Source organism: Rutilus rutilus (genome assembly GCF_951802725.1).
Source record: "Rutilus rutilus genome assembly, chromosome: 4".
Taxonomy (NCBI): domain Eukaryota; kingdom Metazoa; phylum Chordata; class Actinopteri; order Cypriniformes; family Leuciscidae; genus Rutilus; species Rutilus rutilus.
Window position 1 is genome coordinate 10,509,268 of NC_140212.1, and position 18,168 is coordinate 10,527,435.

The 18,168-nt window shown below is 39.3% G+C and overlaps 1 protein-coding gene across 4 annotated transcripts; it reads right to left on the reverse strand.

Annotated features, from left to right (window-relative positions):
• Positions 1 to 4,282: 4,282 nt before the first annotated feature.
• Positions 4,283 to 17,861, reverse strand: msrb3 (methionine sulfoxide reductase B3). 4 transcript variants are annotated; one of them, XM_084406764.1, is made up of 7 exons: positions 17,660 to 17,861; positions 15,244 to 15,401; positions 10,574 to 10,682; positions 9,466 to 9,543; positions 9,276 to 9,304; positions 5,541 to 5,638; positions 4,283 to 5,418 (listed from the first exon to the last, which is right to left on the reverse strand). In XM_084406764.1, exons 2-7 carry the CDS (start codon positions 15,359 to 15,361, stop codon positions 5,245 to 5,247), a joined length of 606 nt encoding a protein of 201 aa, XP_084262890.1. In that variant the 5' UTR covers positions 15,362 to 15,401; positions 17,660 to 17,861; the 3' UTR covers positions 4,283 to 5,244. The 4 variants fall into 4 exon arrangements, with proteins under 4 accessions (XP_084262890.1, XP_084262892.1, XP_084262889.1 ...); XM_084406766.1 differs by lacking the exon at positions 15,244 to 15,401 and adding an exon at positions 14,386 to 14,528 and having other exon boundaries at positions 17,660 to 17,800; XM_084406763.1 differs by lacking the exon at positions 15,244 to 15,401 and adding an exon at positions 14,386 to 14,475 and having other exon boundaries at positions 17,660 to 17,769.
• Positions 17,862 to 18,168: the final 307 nt, after the last annotated feature.

An 18,168-nucleotide genomic window follows, 5' to 3' on the forward strand; every position in this document is an offset into this window, starting at 1 on the left:
ATGATTTTAAAACGATCATGGTCATCTCAACCTAGCATCTAAAGAAGAATTGCATCTTTGTGCATGGAAATCAATACGTCATTCTGCTTGACTGTTTTTTTCTCATAAAGGAACTAGTCTGATTCTTTCTATGGGAAACGGTGAATGAAGTTGTTTGGTTGAAGGCATGGATTTACATTTTCAATTCAGAGTTTAACTCAAAGAGCAGTTGTTCTGAGCAGCTCAATTCTCCAGAAGATTTTCCACATTTCTGGGCTGCAGAGCGGAGGGAAATTCCCATGGCTTCCTCCACAGTTTGGCTAAGTTGTTCCAGAACAGGACCATTTTATTCTCAGGTATGCAAATCATGAGTGCTTTGTAACCATTCTATATTTAACTCTGGGCTCAGAGATCCTGCTTTTCCTCCCATGGGCTTTGGGAGAGAAGGGGCCAGCTAAGAACCTTAATCTTGTCTTTTCCTCCAGATGCAAGTTCTGCACAGGCTGAAACTACAAAGACACAAATGCCCTCTGTCAGTTTTATGGTGTCAGCCCTTGAAAACACTTTTATAAAAGCAAATTTTTCGCTCAACAGTATGAACCGCAGAAATCTGCAACGAAACAAGAGGCCACAATTTCACTCCGCTTTCTCCAAGGCATAATTGATCCCAGAACCTTCGGATGCCATTCTGAACTTCCTTTCTCGCAAACACACACCTCTACCTATTAATTAATCGCATGGCTAACATGTTCCATACATCCTCTACTTAAAGAATAAATGACCTTTCACCACATTTCACGGTGTCAATATGGCACCCACTGGTTGTTATCCCAAAGGGATCTCTAAAAGGGACATAAGATTCATTTTAAAATCTGCTTTGCTCCCTAATCAGCTCCGTCTCTATGCATAAACTTTCTCTTTACAACGGCGAGCCCAATCCCGCTTGTCCACAAAAGTTACGCTTCTGCATTCATCACCTATTAAAGCTCTCCCCAAAGCATCCGCTCAGCCCTCGGGACAGCTGCGGGGTCACGCACAGGACACATTCACTGGGTTCATCAGGATGTGTGCTCAAGATGCAAACTTAAGCAGTCAAAACAACCTGGCAGATTCAAAACAAACACGGACAGAAATTACGTTTTCCCTGCTCGAGAGATGCGGACTCCTCATTCCCATACACCAGCTGCAGACGGACTCACACGTCCCCAATAACAGCACATACTCCTAAACCAAACACAGGGGTCATGGAGAGCCTCATCCCCTTGACCAACTTCAAAACACAGAGCTGCTTTTTAATTCCCCGTCCTGGGAAAAGAATGTCTTACCGAGGCTGCAAATTAACTATTTGAAGAGCATAGATCACCGCTGGACACTTCCTGATAGTAATGCTAGGAATAACAAAGCGGCTAAATCCTAGGGTTTATTTATGTTCGGCATGCCGGAGAGGTGGTGTGGTGATCGCCTGGTGGCATTCCAAAGCTGTGATGTCTCACTTGTAGACGCCCAACTCCAGTTCAGAAAAAGTAGTGCAAGACGACAGTAGAGGGAAAGACATCCTGCACAACTTTCTCAAACAACTGGGCTTACCTTAAAAGATAAACCCGTGGTTTCATGTAGTTTAGTATCGAAACGAGTGCCAGTTTGAGTGTTTTTGGCTTGGAGCCAAAGGTCTTGTCTTTTCTGACCTAATGATTATTTTTGTTATTGGTACAACCTTGGGTAAAATACAGCCGAGTGCATTTGGAACCAATCACTTGGTACAAGCGAGGTCTGGTAGATGCTGAGTGTTGCCTTCATGCTCCAAGACCCTGGCCATACTGCACACCCTCGGCCCTTCATGTGGTTTCTGTCAAATTGCATCATTTGGAGCGAGGCCACAGGCAGACTCTGTCCCTCTGCCCCCACACTGCTCATTGAAAAAAGCAAATACTTGGCAGAAGTTAACAGAGCTGAAATGAGATCATTGACTTTTCTCCAGGAAAGGAGTCACAACACATCCATCAGACGAATGCCTGATAGAGCTGGCAGAGCTACACTATTCCACAAATTCTTTTTTTTTTTTACACTTACTTTAGTGATTTGTCCTCCCTTTCTTCTTGGCTTCTGCAATTGACCAGATTATGACATGCGAAGCATCCCGAATGCAGGGGAAAGGTGAGTCGAACTTTAACAAGTCTGTTTGAGCTTGGGATGAAGCAATTCTTTTAGGATAATCAGGAAGGCTTTTCAGGACTCCATGATAAGTTGGAAAGGGCCTCCAAAGACTTATCCTATTTCACTTCTGATCCTTGAGGTGCGTCTAACTATAGAAAAAGTAGAGTAATTTCAAAGAGTAAACATATAAGCATTGAATTGATGCTAGACCTAAAGAGATAGTTCAATCAAAAATGAAAATTATGTCATCATTGAATCTCCCTCATATTGTTTCAAACCCATATGACCTACTTCTGTTGAACACAAATAAGAGAAATTCTGAAGATTGTCCAGGTTGCAATTAATCGGGATGAAAGATTTCTATGTTCAAAAAGCATAGACTTGGAATATGGATGTTTATAATACTTTTATGGTACTTTTGAAGCGTAAAAGCTTCAGTCCCCATAATTGCATGGAAAAGCGCCACATATATGAAAGGGAACTTGGTCAATGTTGGATTTGTGTGGATATAGAGCTTCTTTACACAGACCAGGAGATTGCACCTGCGCTTGGAAAGCTAAACAGAAACCACTTCCACTCCTTTCCAAGCACCTAATTTCAGTTTGGTTTGCACAAATGTTCCATACTCTTTGAATATGAAAGTGACTACGCTGGTTAAAGAGCCTGAATGTATGATTGGTAAATGGGTCTGATTAATTATCAAATACATTTTTGAGTCCTCCACATGATTGAAGGAAGGAAGTAAGGAGAAAACGAACACTAATAATTCATTAACCCTGTTAAATTCAAGGTTTCCTGCGCTTGCAGCAAAGCCGCGGCCTTAAACAAGCAAACATTTTCGGGTGAACCAAGCCCCTGTAATCCCTCAAAGTCAGCACAGAGCTACAGTTAATGGCAGGCCACGAAGCAGGAAAGGGTGCTTGCACATATACATACCCAAAGAAACCAGTGTGTTCAGTCTATATGGAGAGTGTAGTGTTTGTTCCAGGATTCGAGGAAGGTGTTTACGTGTTGGATGAATTTGTGGATCATGGACTGTGTTTGGGTTGTACGGCTGCTGCCAGGGGATCTTTTGTTTGGTTTATTGCTTTCATAGAGCAGACTAATGGGGCCAGTGGGACAAGATATAGTATGACTTGCTCAGTGTGACACTTCGGTGGCAGGAAGTGAGGCGGACAGTCTGAATGTGAAAACAGACTTACGGATGAGGTTTACCTACATTCGGTGATTGAAGTGTTAATGTCTGGGCCAGAGACAAGACGTGACTTATTTCAATGGGATGTTTTGGAATTCCAGCTACAAAAGAAAGGCTTGTAACAGTTTGAGTAGTCATGCTACCTACCGAGAGTGCCTCGCTTGTTAATTTTTGCTCTATAAATGACAAAATTGTTTGACTTCCGGGTGGGAGACGATATGGGGTTGAAAGCTGGTTTGAAACACTCCAGCTGCCAGGCCCCCCCAAAACCTCCATCCTCTGTCGAAAGCCCCCCTACCAGCGTCCCTCAGTCTAAACACACCTGACTTGTAAATATTCTTTATTGCATCGGTAACATAAACGCTCTCAGCGACAGGCCCGTTGGACGATTTTTCCCACACTCTAAGAGTAAGGCCAACCACTCTGTTCTCTAAACAACAGCACTCCAAAGAGGATGGCGAGGTTGACGTCACCTCTTCAGGTTTGGAGGACTTCCAGCATCTCACCAAGCACACCACCGCCTAGTCAACCCAAAGAGGACAAAGAGGGTGTCTGGATTTCCTCCAATGTGGCGATCTGCTGCAACAAAGTTGTGGTTAAGATGAGCAAAAAGATGGTAGAATAGTTATTATGCTTTATATACAAATGTAAAATAGCCAAAATGTTATTTTTGTCAGAACAAAACTGACGATCTCTATTTATTCCAACATTAACATTTACTCACCCTCATGTGAGTAATCCTCAGGAAACTTTAGTCGATTTTCTGAGCAGCTCTTTTCCATACAATCAAAACATATAGAGACCAGGGGTTGTCAAGGACAAAAACAAGACACCATACAAACAACTAGTGTGCTATATTCACATCTTCAGAAGTCATATGATTGCTTTGACTGAGAAACATGTTCTTCAAAATATGTGTTCCTTACATATGTGAACAAAATTCACAACAACATATTATTCTTAATATCTCTTTAATCACACAGGTCAATATGAATTAAATTCTGTCAAATCAAAGTGAATCAATATCACAGGAGAAAAAAAAACAAAACAACTCAGGACAAAAATAGGCACTGCAAGCAGGGAGACCAAAAAAAGCACCCTTAAAAGTCAGGCTACATTTGTGTTCAGACTAAACATTTGTCAACTGTTCCATTTTATTTCAAAGAATGCTTTGTTCTCCACTCGGTGCTTATTTTACTGCTCACAGGAGCACTTGCATAGCATTTTCCTCAAACTTCTTGACCTCCCTGTAACACATGTCACTTCAAAAACAACACAGCACTCTGAGAAAGTATACATTTATAATTTGTTTCCAATCATTGGATATTGAATATACAATGGGGTCCAAAAAGGTCAGAGACCACTATTGAAAATGCATTTTTCCATTACAAATTATATAATCAGAATAACAATTTAAGTTAAAATCTGAACTGAAAAATCACCATGAATATGAGAAAACCTATTTGGTTTGTCCTCCTTTTGCTTTAATGGCAGCGGCATACAAGCTGCATGAACTCCACAAGTTTGTTTACAACCTGATCATCATGTTCTCCAGCATGATTTGAGAATGATCCAAAGAGCATCTTGAGCTTCAACGGAAGAAAATGAATATAAATAAAAAACAAATAACTAAAAATCCAAGGTTTCCAATGTGGTCTCAGACCTTTGTACCCAATGTACCTGTATGTTCTTGAAAGCGATGTGAGCTCTTCAGATGACTCAATTCAAGTGAAGAAGTTGAGGTGCAAACATAAGGCCATTCTAATCTGTTATCTGGACACTGATATTGTTGCATATTGTGATCTTGAATGACCGATCATTCAGACGAATGTTGCACGGTACACTTGATTTGGAATTTATAGTACGGGTGAGAATTTGGAGTAGCGTGACATCTGTTTGATCTGTTTCAAGTCCTATTAAAGTTCTTCACTCTTACTAGGAGACGGAGATTGACCTGCTCCCCCAGATGCTTCCACCTCCTTAGAGGCACTGTTTTTCGACTGGAAATTGAGGGAGGCGGAGTTTATGCAGTAGCGTTTCTTTGTTGGTCGAGGTCCATCATCAAAGAGGTGGCCCAGGTGAGCACCACACTACAAAAAAAAATAAATAATAATAATAATAAAAATAATAAAATAATAATAATAATAATAATATCAACAAGGTGCTTTCCTAGCGGTGTAATTTTTTTAAAAACATTAATCTGGTTTTGTACCTGACTGCAGGTTGTCTCCACTCGGTGCATCCCGTAGGAAAAGTCGTCCGTTAATTTGATAGTGTCCTTATTGATCAAATCAAAAAAGGACGGCCATCCTGCAAAAGTACAACATTGAGGGTTCAGTGAATCTTCATGGGATCCACAAGCCTATAAACCTTCCATTCTGGTGTGTGTTTCCTTCTCGTGCTGTGCAACTTTTGTGTTTTGTCCTCTTCCTGGCCTGCCTTGATGTTGAAGCTCATCATGGGTGAAATTTTTACATTTCCCTGTTTTTCACTACTTTTGCAACAATGCACTATAATCAGTATCCTTAAAGGCATAGTTCACACAAAAGTGAAAAATCTATCATCATTGATGCCCTCAAGTTGTTCCAAACCTGTATGAATTTCTTTCTTCTGCTGAGCACAAAAGAAGATATTTTGAAGAATGTCGGTAACCAAACAGTTGACGGTAGCCATTGGCTTCCATAGTTTTTTTTTCCGATACTATGGCCCATCAACTGTTTAGTTACCCATATTTTTCAAAATATCTTCTTTTGTGTTCAGTAGAAGAAAGAAACTCATACAGGTTTGGAACAACATGAGGGTGAGTAAATGATGACAGTATTTTTATTTTTGGGTGAACAATCCCTTTAATAAGACATATTGCGTTAAGTTACTTCAAACACTTGCTGGTGTCTGAAAGTGAGTTTTGAGCTGAAAATTGTTTAAAATGTCCTAAATGTTAAAGTTAGCTGGTAGCCTGAAATGAAAACATATGAAATGAGCAGCGGTGTTGACCATCTCCTGACTCAGGTAAACTCCGCCTTTGTTCATTGTTCATCAACTCCCCTAGTTGGCCCACTTTGGACCATGGTATTTGGTAAAAAAAATAACCTGGCCGCTGGCCCCGAGAAAGTACCAGTGAGGCCCGATCAAGCCCCGGAAGTGACAGTGAAAACGAGACTGGCCCTGGGACGCACCAGCACGCTCGCTTTTGACCCGACAGTGGAAACACGGGTATTAATTTTGTTCAGGTGTAAAGCAGTAGCAAGTTTGTTATGATTATTTTGAAAAGAATAACGGAAAATTTAGGAAAAGCTTTGTCCTTTTGTTAGGAAAGAAACTTCCACTGAATGACAGCAAAATAAGTTTGGGGTTTGCCGATGCAAAATTCACCACCACGATTCTTGGGTGTCTGGTTTCTGACAAAACCAGGGATCTTCCATCTAGCCTACTGAATGGTTTGGACGGCATTTTAGAAGATCGGGAAGTGAAACAAACCTCAATGAAAATGGTCAGCGTTATCGGCAGAGTTACGGCTCTCTCACAATCCTGTTTCTTTTATCTGGAAAACTTCTACCCAGTAACGGGTGTAAATGGAAAGAATGGCTGCTCTGGCTCATGGGTGGTCCTGCTCATGGCTCTCTGGGAAGGTGGAACGTCTGGAGAAGAACCTTGGGAGCTTACTACTACACAGTCTCTGCTGGCATATTTGTTTAGGTTTTTGACAAAAACCCCATACAATCTTTAAAGTACTACCTCCTGATTACTGGTAGAGGGAAACACATTAAGTTAAACACTGCAAAGCAAAATGAATGAGCAGTAAAAGACTACTGGCACTGTGGAGTATACCATATCCAATTATTTGGCAAAACATCAGAGGTGAAGTGTGCAATTTCTGCAACACCATAATTAAAATATTGACTTTTTTAAAGGTTTAAACACTCCAACCATCCTTACATAAATGCACAATATTTAAAGAATAATTAAATGACACTACCAATCAAAAGTTTGGGGTCAGTAAGAATTTTTCTTTTTCTTTTTTTTAAAGAAATTAATTCTTCTAATAAGCAAGGACACATTAAATTGATCAAAATGTCTTTTGCACTTTCTATTCATCCAAAAATCCTGAAAAACACTGCATCACAGCACAACATTTCTTAATATTGATAATAATCTTACGACTCCAAACTTTGGAACAGTAGAGTACAATGCAAATAATCTGCACTGAATAGTAAATCATGAGTGTCAAAATTTTAAAAAGACCTAAATAAGACATTTCACTTTCTGTCCCCACATTTAATAACTCCAAAGATTTAATGCTATTTAAGACCTTCAAGAAGTTAATTTAAGACTTAAGGACCCGCAAATACATGGAAAGAATTGTTCGAGGGCCACTGTGGGAGATTTGGCTTGATTCATGGCTTCATTCACACCCTTTATTCTAGCTTGCAAACCCAATTATTACCAAGCACCTCTTGGTAACACTATCTGTGGGTCAGGCCCACTGCTGTGATATTATGGGTGTTGAGAAACAGAAGTCAGTCGAACGTCCACCCGCTCATTCTATACTTTCCCTCCATAACCCCTCGAACACCCCTCAATCGCACTCTATACGGACCCCCCCCCTCTCTCCTCCCTCTTAGGGAGGAGATGCTTGGCCACAACTACAAAGCCACGAAATTCCACTCAGACACAGGAAGCTCTAGAGGGAATATAGGAATCCTATGACTCAGACCAGGAGAATCCCGGCGGATCGTCGCAGAGCTGATCTAATGGAGCTTTATCGCCAGGGCGAGCAGCCCAGTGAATGGAGCAGTGTAGAGGCGCTCTAACAAAACAGGAAATTGAGTCTATACGAGTCTAGGCTGCAGCGTTGCCAGCATGCAATGCAGGCCGTTTGGCTCCCATCTCCACGTCGAAGACAGAAAAGATTCAACTCGAGAGAAAATCCGATTTTTCAACGCGGGGCCCAGATGTTTCTCATTTCGGCCTGTTTTCTGTAGAGAATTTGTGCATACACATATGCTTTGTTCGGAGAGCGAATTAAAATAGCATGTGTAATGTTGCAGAAGTATGTGATTTGGAGCTCAGATCTGTAAGGGATCAACAAACCGTTGCTGAGATACTTTATAATGGCATTGTACTGTATACACTCAGCGTCAACTCAACATTCATTTAGTCAGAGCTGATGAGAGTCTTTTAAAGCTTAAAACAGAAAACATTTAATACACATCTTAAACGCATAACAGAAACTATATGCCATAAGCACTTCCAGGAAACCACCATATGCATAACAACTATGATCTGCATTTATTTTGTGCTTATTTGCACAGCTGCATTAAAATCAGTGATTATTAAACACTTTATTATTAGCCAGGCAAAACGAACAACAGATGCATTTTTTAAAGTTTAACTTCTTGTTGTCGTTGGCCAATGTCACATCTTTGTCATTATCTTCATTTGACTTTTCTCAACAAATATTATGTTTTAATGAATTAATTGTGATCATTTGTCATTTTTGTAATCCATTAACAGCATTAATAAAAAGAAAAAGAAAACCTCTGTATACTTTTTCCCTGGGAGAATTAAATTAATTCAAGAGTTATTCTCTAATTGTGAAGGAAGATGGATTGAAAATGTTTGATTAAGAAGAACTATAGAATTCTAAAAGATTATGGATGACAGTGGCTGAATGTTTACAGTCAATATCATTAATCCCATAGGGAACAGATGCATTCATTAAAATATTTTGGATATTTTGTAAGATCTTTAAGTCATGGTGTTGTTTCCTGTAGGTGCTGTAACTCATATATAAAGGAGCATGTGAGGTTTCATGCCCCACAGCTACAGCCTATTAGGCATCAGACTGGATTCACATTCGTCCTTGCAATCAACCATAAAGGTCAAACTCTCCATTAGTGAGACGGACAAGAGAAGAATTAGGAGCAATAAGCCTTAAGAACCATACCTGATCCGGAGTCAAACTTCTTATCAGACCTGCAAGGACAGTAAAGCGTCAATAACAAAATAGAAAAAAAAATATTGCCTAGGAAATAGCCACAAAAAACCCTTTTGATTTCCAATGGCAAAACGGATTAAATAAGGTGGGCATGTTAAAGATGGGTCATTATGGATCACGGGTCATATATTACACTCACGTGAAAAGAGGAGCCCCGCAAACGACACAGTGGTAGGTTCCTTCCTCCTTATTATCGACATATGTTCCTGTGAAAGCACTAAGGATGACAAAACACAAACGGTGACTTCATACCTTTACATGATCTACAATAAATGATAAATTACATTGCTCACACCTGCTTGTTTCAAAGTTCATTTCGATTTCCCATGCTCTGTGTTTGTTTATGCAAAAGACCTGTAAAAATGACTGAGCGTTTCTAATCTAGATAAGTTGAGGAGGATTTGTGGATGAACAGAGCAACAGGCCTCAGAATGCATCTTTCAGGATCCTTCCTTGCTTTCCTTTCACAGGCATTTTTCACATTCCTACTGCCAATGGGCCGATAAATACTTTCCCCACGTGTGTTTTACCACTGAGGGATGAAGGGAAAGAGGGGAAGTGTCCGTGTTTTCTCTTCAGCGCTACATCCTCCTTATACTCAACATCTATCTCATGGTCTTGGGTTGTTCAGGAGAGAAAGTGCCATACGTTTTTATCAGCCAATCATAAAGAAATCTGTACAAATAACGTTCAGTCCATTGATGTTTTACTGCCATGATCAACTACAACAAAGTGCTTTAAGTAGAAAAAGAGGTAAATTCAAGGGAAAAACAAATCCAAGCTTCCTTTTTGCAACTGTTTGGACACTTGTTCTTTAATATTTTCCACTTTTTTAAGTATTTAAAGACCCCCTATGGTGAAAATCAAAATTGTAATACTGTTAATATGTCTATGTGGTGTTTTTAATATGCTTTGAGACAAACCATGTCCAAATTCACCAGTCAGCGCCATTGCTGAGTATTTTCTCCTTAAAACGTCAGTGTACCAAAAACAGTGACTCAAAAACGCAGTTTGAAACCGTTCCCAATTCCGACCATCACAAACAAGTAACCAATCCCGTCAAAGTACGGGGCAGGGCTTTTCCAATCATTGAGCACAAACACACCTTTAAGAAGGGACAGGAAAAATCGGGTACATACAGCAATATATTGGGCGAATCAATGGGTGAAATTATTTTAAGTTAATGACAAACTAATTCAGTCTAAAAGTGTATTTTAAGGTGATTTTTAGTTAGGGTTGTCACCCACCTCTCTGTGCCCTTCTCCTGAGTAATATGGTACTGCATGGGGGTCAATCGCTTCCTCAGCTCCTCCTCGGGGAACGTTTTGGGCCATGTCTTCTTACTCCGGCACGTTCCTACAGGAGAGACAAGTGAGGTGAGACAGACATAAGTGTTCGCCAAAATAAAATGTCAAAGTGCTAAACCATAAGTATTATTAAAAACAAAACAACTATCACTCTAATCTAGGTTCCTATGTGACTTCTTCCAAACAGGAGTCAGCACTTTTGTCTGTTCACTTTGGTTGCAAGTTATTTGGGTTGGCTGATAACAAAGGATGACTACTTTAATTCCTGACTTGACTCTGGAAAAATCTGAACGTCAGTGACAGACACACAATCCAAACGCTCCGTCAGTGAAGTGCTACAGCCAAAGTATTACGCCAAGGCAAATTTGATTTTCCCTGCATAACATACGCAGTGAGTTATGACATTCTAGATGAGTGCTCATGCTGGCTGTTCAAACAGAAGGCAGCGATCTCGAGCTTTACAACAATGCTGACCTCTAGAGGTCAACCTGAGGAGTGAATAAATGTCACCAGATGGACTTCCAAACTCTAGTCTAACTCACATTTCAAACTCCGCTCCTGGAGGGCCACTGTCCTGCAGAGTTTAGCTCCAACCCACTCCAGAACACCTGCCTGGAAGTTTCTAGTAATCCTGAAGACCTTGATTAGCTGGTTCAGGTGTGTTTGATTAGGGTTGAAGCTAAACTCTGCTGGACGGTTGACCTCCAGAAACTGAGTTTGACACCCCAGCTCTAATTGATCAAACAGTGATACAACTTCCACTGAATATAAACTTTAAAACATCAGCCCGGAGAAAAAAAATCAGATATCTTGCAGCCCGAAATATCCATTCTGGCAACTGTACGGTCCTCAGAAGAAGACAAGCGCTGTAGCCATGTTTTTAAAGGGGGCCAGATGTCCATCTGCACGCCATTTATTCACCAGGACACGCAGCAGTTTTAAATTACATACAATTCTACTGCAATTTCCCATTACAGAGTGCTTTCTCCCTCCTTTCCACCTTTTTTCCAGCTAATAACAATTTTTTCACCCGTGTTCCTGTGGGGTCTGTCCTGCTCCTGTATTGTTCGGTCAGTTTTACGGCTTGTGTTCTGGTGAGAGCGGGACTCCCTTCATTTAGACTATGTGGAGAATTCCTCTCGACAAGATTGAAACCATGTGAATGGAGGAAATAATGGGGTCTTTAAAGGTCCCTCTGGTGAATGGGCTCCATTGATGGGCCCTGCTCTGTCCAGCGAGTACAAAGTTACTTCTGACAAACATGGGGAAGAGGGGAGGAGAGCGCAAAAAGGAGGGGGTCGCCTCCCTGCAGGACTCTCCTGTATTCCTCTCGACTCTGTGAGAGGGGTCTTCTGGATCCTATTAGTGAGACAGAGAGAGAGAATTCCTAGTTTTTTGTGTATGGAGGACTCGAACACTATTTATACTGTGAGAGAGAGGGAGGGGGAAAAGGGGAAAAAAGTGTTTTATTTCTTGGTTTGTCTAGAAAAGCCTCTAAGGAGGCATTTAAAGAAATTCAGGAATTCGGTCGGTGTCACCCCCTGCAAATGATTTAGTTTTGGTGCACCGAGAGGTCACGCTACAAATCAGCACGTTGTTCCAACATCCCTCCGCTATAACCTCAAGTGAAAGTTATTTCCTAATTGGAAGCAAGATTTGTTTTTAGCACAGGCCTTTTGCTTCAAAACAAACATATCACGTCTTCCCCCAGACATTCTTCACGCTTTTTCGTAGCTATTCTCAACTCATCGCTTTCAAACTTTTTGATAGTGCTTGCAAGGCAGCGCTGAATTGATTCCTCAAACATTCTGGTAAGTTTTTTGTGTTGTTTTAAATGCTTAACTCAGGCCTGATTCGGACTGCACACATAAGCAGTATGTAGGAAAAGCCTACATGCTACCATTCTTTCTGCATAATATCACTGAAATGTGTCTCTATACAGCTAATGAAGAACTCTAATAGACATGAGAAGAGGCTCATTTTAAATAAAAATGAATCTGCATAAATCCAACAAACTAATCTAACCCTAACCTCAAAAAATAAATAATTAAATGAATGAATAATAACAAAATTATATAATTTATCTTGTATATAATGCCAGCCTTATTATGTGTACTACTTTTTAAAGCTAAGAAACTTGCATGGCGGTCAAAAATGACTAAATTGTTTTTCTTTCAATGAAATGAATGTATTATATTTTAGTTTGATGTTTTTTGTTTCATATTTTTAGGGGATTTTATGGTGCAAAATGATATTTATGCAGTAGTCACTTAACTAACCCTGACTTTTTGAGCATAGACCTGAAAATGAAATTTCTAACTTAAACTGTCTGAAATATTTAAAGTTTCGTAGCACAGACTTAAGTTTGGTTAAGTCTGTGCTAAAAAAAGGTCTCTTTTTTAAGAAGACACTTCTGCTGAAGTGAAAAAAAAAAAAAAGTGAACAGTTATAGAAGTTTATTATGAAAAACGCACAGAAATACTATTTTAAATGTTTAAATGAACTATATTTTCCAAAGCATGTTTTACTCTAAAGCTGCTAGAAAATCAAAACCATAAATCTAAACAAGTTGTGTTCCAAATTTAAGGTTGATATCTCGAAAAATTTGCTTTCAGTAAAATTTTGTTTGGGTGCAGTACCAAACGTTTCCACTAGATGAAATTCGTTTCCAATTTATTTCCAATGCGGACATTTTGTTCACATAACAAGTGGCAAAAGCTTTACCAAGTTTTGTACCATTTTTATGAAGTAATAAAATTCTAAAAAACCAAAACATATAATTTTTCGATAAAAAAATGACCAAAGAGCACCAGAGGGTTAACTGACACCCTATTTTTTTACAGTCTATGACTGACACTGAGAGAATATTCATCATTCAAAATGTACCTGACAGTGATGACTTCATAATATTTGCATACTGAAACGCAACTGTTCTTCCTTAGAACTATTTAATCATATAACCGTGTGTTACTTATTCAGAAAAAGCATTTTTATGTAGCCTATATAAACAACCAAAGACTAAAAAAATGTGAACATAATTTTTTTGCTACCTTGCAAGCACTGTTATTTCCATCAGGTAAAGCAATTATTTTTTATTTGACACAGAAACATCCAATAATCAAAATCTACTGATAAATCTTGATGAAACTATGAAGTTTTAACCTGCAACAATGGTTATTTTACAAAATGCAATTAGATACAACTAATGCCCTCAGAAGACACCCTGTTTCTGTGTTTCATCTAGATTCCTAAAATGAAGAATACAAATACAAATTCAATCATTAGTAGAAATTAAGTTAAATGTTGAAGCATGCAGGCTTAAAAGAAGGTAAAACAGTGAGTTAGGCATTATTCCATGAGCAACTGAAGATCTAAACAGAGAAAAAGAGCAAAGCAAAAGGTGACATTTCAGGGCAAGGGGGTCATCAATGTAGAAAAACCAACTCAAGAATCAGGGGGAATCTGATTCTCTGGCAGCTTACTATTTTGAAATGAAAACAAAATAACTATCTATACACTTCCATGCATTTACGCAGACACTGTCAATGTGTAGGAAACATTAGCCACAGATAAAGCTCACCGTCACGCTGCCTTTAGATAAATCCAGAAGTTGGTTTCTCCACATGTGACCTTTTCATCAACCAAACACGCACCCCTTGCCGAACGCTCTCACACGCGTGTGCAGACACATGAAAGCATCAAGTAAGCAAAGCACACTGCACACACACACACACACACAGCATCCAGGTGACCTGAGGGGAGCCCGCAGGCCTTGAGTTTTACAGGTTGGCCTTGGCTGACCAGATGCAGTAGATTGAACCCGGACATGGCTGCTGCCGATGCTGCTGGGAGAACAGAAACAGCGGCCTGCTAAAACACCCTCCTACCACTCAGGCTAAAAAAAAATCATAAAGACAAACATAGGCAAGGAGGGAGAGGAAGGAGAAAAACAAAATACATAACATAGGTCAACACGGATGTCAGTTACAGAGATGCACAATTAGAGCAGCCAATCATGGGACGGCTTCTCATGCAGGGAAAGAGTGATTAACGTCACTGTGTAAAGAGAGAGAGGTGAACAGGAACCATAAAGAAGTTAAAGAAGATAATATTCACAATGGAAACCTTGTAGCCTTGTGACATATTTACTTGCATGAGAGTTAAACGTGGTATAATATTGAAAAGCTTCAATTATAATAGGGACGTTTTGATTTTTAATTTCACTAAAAGGCTTTTTAATATTATACCTCACAGTGGCTTGTAAAACGGTTAACCAATGACTTTGAAACAGTTTCTTGTTGCCATTTATATAGATATGCAGAACCATTTTGCATAGGAAACTGATATAAAAGCTGCTACGGCCCGGCGGTTTCTATGGGCGGCTTAAGCTTAGCGGCGGTTTCTGTGGCTGTAGCACGTCAGTTGTGTGTCTATGAGCCATAAAGAGAAAAACTAAACCTCACAATTCAATTTCCACTTCTGCAACTTCACTAATATACTGTCAACTGTACTACACAGAGCACGCTTTTGCCGTAAAACAATAGTTTCTCAGGTAATTAAACTTGCTTAATAGACATATCGCACATTAATGGAACCTATGGTTACAGTACCTAGCGCAGTGGGCGGAGTCAGTGTTAGGAGCGGCCCTGCGGATATACGGGAGCGCCTGCATTGGAGCAGGGCCATGGATGCGCACGGGGCCATGCATCGGAGAAGACGGGCAGCCATCCTGGCCTACGGCAAACTCGAGCGCACGCTGTGGATAGAGCTTTGAGGAAGAGAGCGAGAAGTTTTTTTTAAGACTTTCTGCAAACTTCTTGGAGACCTATGAACAATGTAGCTCTGAAACTGTTAGAGGCCAAAGATTGTGTGAAATTACAGCTGAACTACAGGAGCAATAACAGGCAAAGCCACAGAGCGCTGCTGAGCGAGAGGGTGAAGCTGCGGTTTATAAGGAATGAGGTCCATCTAGTGGTTGTGCAGGTGTGTGAGGAAAAGGGAGAGATCTTTTCATTAACTGCAACAAATAGGGAAGAGAAGAGTATAAATGACAAATTATTATGGAAATATCCAATTATTATGGATGCATTCTTATAGTGGAGCAAAACATAATGGAAAAATATTCTTATGCATTATAACCAACACCAAACAAGCTTTGCTCAGAACTAACCAATTTGTCTCTACTAGGCCTAGTTTTACTATTTAAAAAAAAATAGTGAGACATTTACACTTGGTTTGATATAATCTTTTTTAATAAATTGCTGCTCTGTAGACACTCCAAAAAAATTATATATAGCCTATATACATTTTATTATTATTATTATCTATATTTTTCTATTGTACAAATACTTTTAGGGGCCTGGTATTAAATTTCTAAAAAAAAATTATTTTATTATTTCTATGCAGCAATTTGTGTAAAAAAGGACACTGATCAAAATAAACATGATTATTCTTTAAATGCAACAGCGTTCAGACACTTGTTGGAACTCTCAGTAACTCTTCACCCTGGGTTGGTCTGTCCTGGAGTGGTTTTAACACATGCACAGATACAGACACAAGCAAGGCCACATGTTAAAAATAGCCAGCACTCACTTGCGGAGACGACTACAAATAGAACTCGATTGCAGCTCTGCAGAATCACACCATAGGTCTGTGATTGTCTACAGCTTGATGTTTACATCTTTTGCGTTCCAGAAAGTTCTTTAAAAATGAACAACTGATCCAGTGCTTGTGTATTTTAATGAATTTATTTTAATACTGTATGTAAAGCTGTACTGTTTAATGAACCACTACAGATTGTCAATACACTTAAGAAAAGCCTCATTTGTGTAAAGCCGAACTGGAACTTGATGAGAGTGACTCGTTAAACAAATGTTATTTTTGACAATCACTATCGATCAACTGCCCTTATCAATTTAACTATAAAATTAGTGCATTTGAAGCCAGAAATATCAAGGGCTCTGAGTTATCAATGCAGTTTATAAATAAAGCATGCTTTGATACTTGGAGTAGACTAGAGTCATAACTATATATGGTAGTACAGCGACAGATGAGATCTGAAAAGATCTGTTTTAAAAGCAGATCAGATTTGCATAGAATGGCTGCTATTTAACCAAACTGGTTGAAGGGCCATTGCGAAATGATTAGTCTAAAGTGAATGCTGGCAAATAAAACCGCATTAGGAGTCAGTGTGTGAATATCTCAAGCATGTGAAACTTTTGGCAAATGATCTGTGCGTTTTGTTTGGCAACAGCCAAAATGACAGAGGTAGTAGGCTAATAAGCTTGTTTTTTTTTACCGACACAGTGAATGATATTTAACATATTGAATAGGACATTTACAAAATCAATGCAGAGAGAAACTAGAAGCACCTGCCAATTTCATGACTCACAAACTCAAACATTCAATTCCATCTAGGCTATATTATTACATTAAACCTCCATCGGATGACTAATCATCCTGTCAGGCTTTTGGAAGTTCATTAAATGGGTGCTAGAACTAGACGACAATTAAATAAACATGACATAAAATATTAATGTCTTTGAATGGTCTTACAAAAAACTACAATAGTCTACTTGAAAGTGAAGTGTCATGGTAATACCATAGTGTTTACATTGTATCATAGTAGTGCCACTGTACTTTTTTTAAAGGGTGTGGTTTACATAAAATGTTACGTAATAATGCCTCGCTACAATGACATCACGTGTGGGAGGATACATAGTATACATTTTGTATACAAAGTGTAACTGATATGCCTCTCACAGAAGACCAAATTCCCTGTGAATATTTACGTAATATTTTGCCATATTGAAATGTAAGCATAAAAAACTAATAAGCAGATGGAACGAACGAATAGGCACCGTATGCGATATATTTCAACTGCGTCAATTTTAAAATGACAGTAAAGTATAACGGTGTTGCGTTACATGTTCAACGCGTAGTCATAGAAACCCTGTTGCCTGCATTAAAGTCACTTAAAAGTGCATAATACAGAATATAAAACAGATAATAAGCAGTTACACGTACCAGACAGCAGAAACAACGTTAAAACCGAGTAGGACAGGAGACTAGAGAATGAAGGGGGGCCGCTGTGAGAGAGGCGCATTTGTCAAACAGCGACACGACCGTGTACTTCTTAGGTAATGACAAGTGCATTCTGGGAAATTCCTCTCTCTGGGCAGACGAGCTCCAAATATGAGCAATGCGTAATTTGCGCGCGTAGTTACCCGGCGCGAAGCAGTTTGTGAGCTTCAGTAACTTAATTACGTCATTAGGCTGTGCCAAAATATAGCTTATTGTTCATTTGGTTATTTGCATTATTATCATGTTGTAATGATCACTCAATCCACATCCTAACCACACTCTAAATCAGTGGATTTGGACAACTTTATATAATAATTTATCAAAAGTTTATGCTATTTAAATATTTAGTAGCGTCAAATAATTTAATCAGTGTGGGAAGTATAAACCCATTAGTCATCCTACTGTTCATTTTCATGTAATGAACGAGGCTTAGTGATAAAAAAAAAAAATAT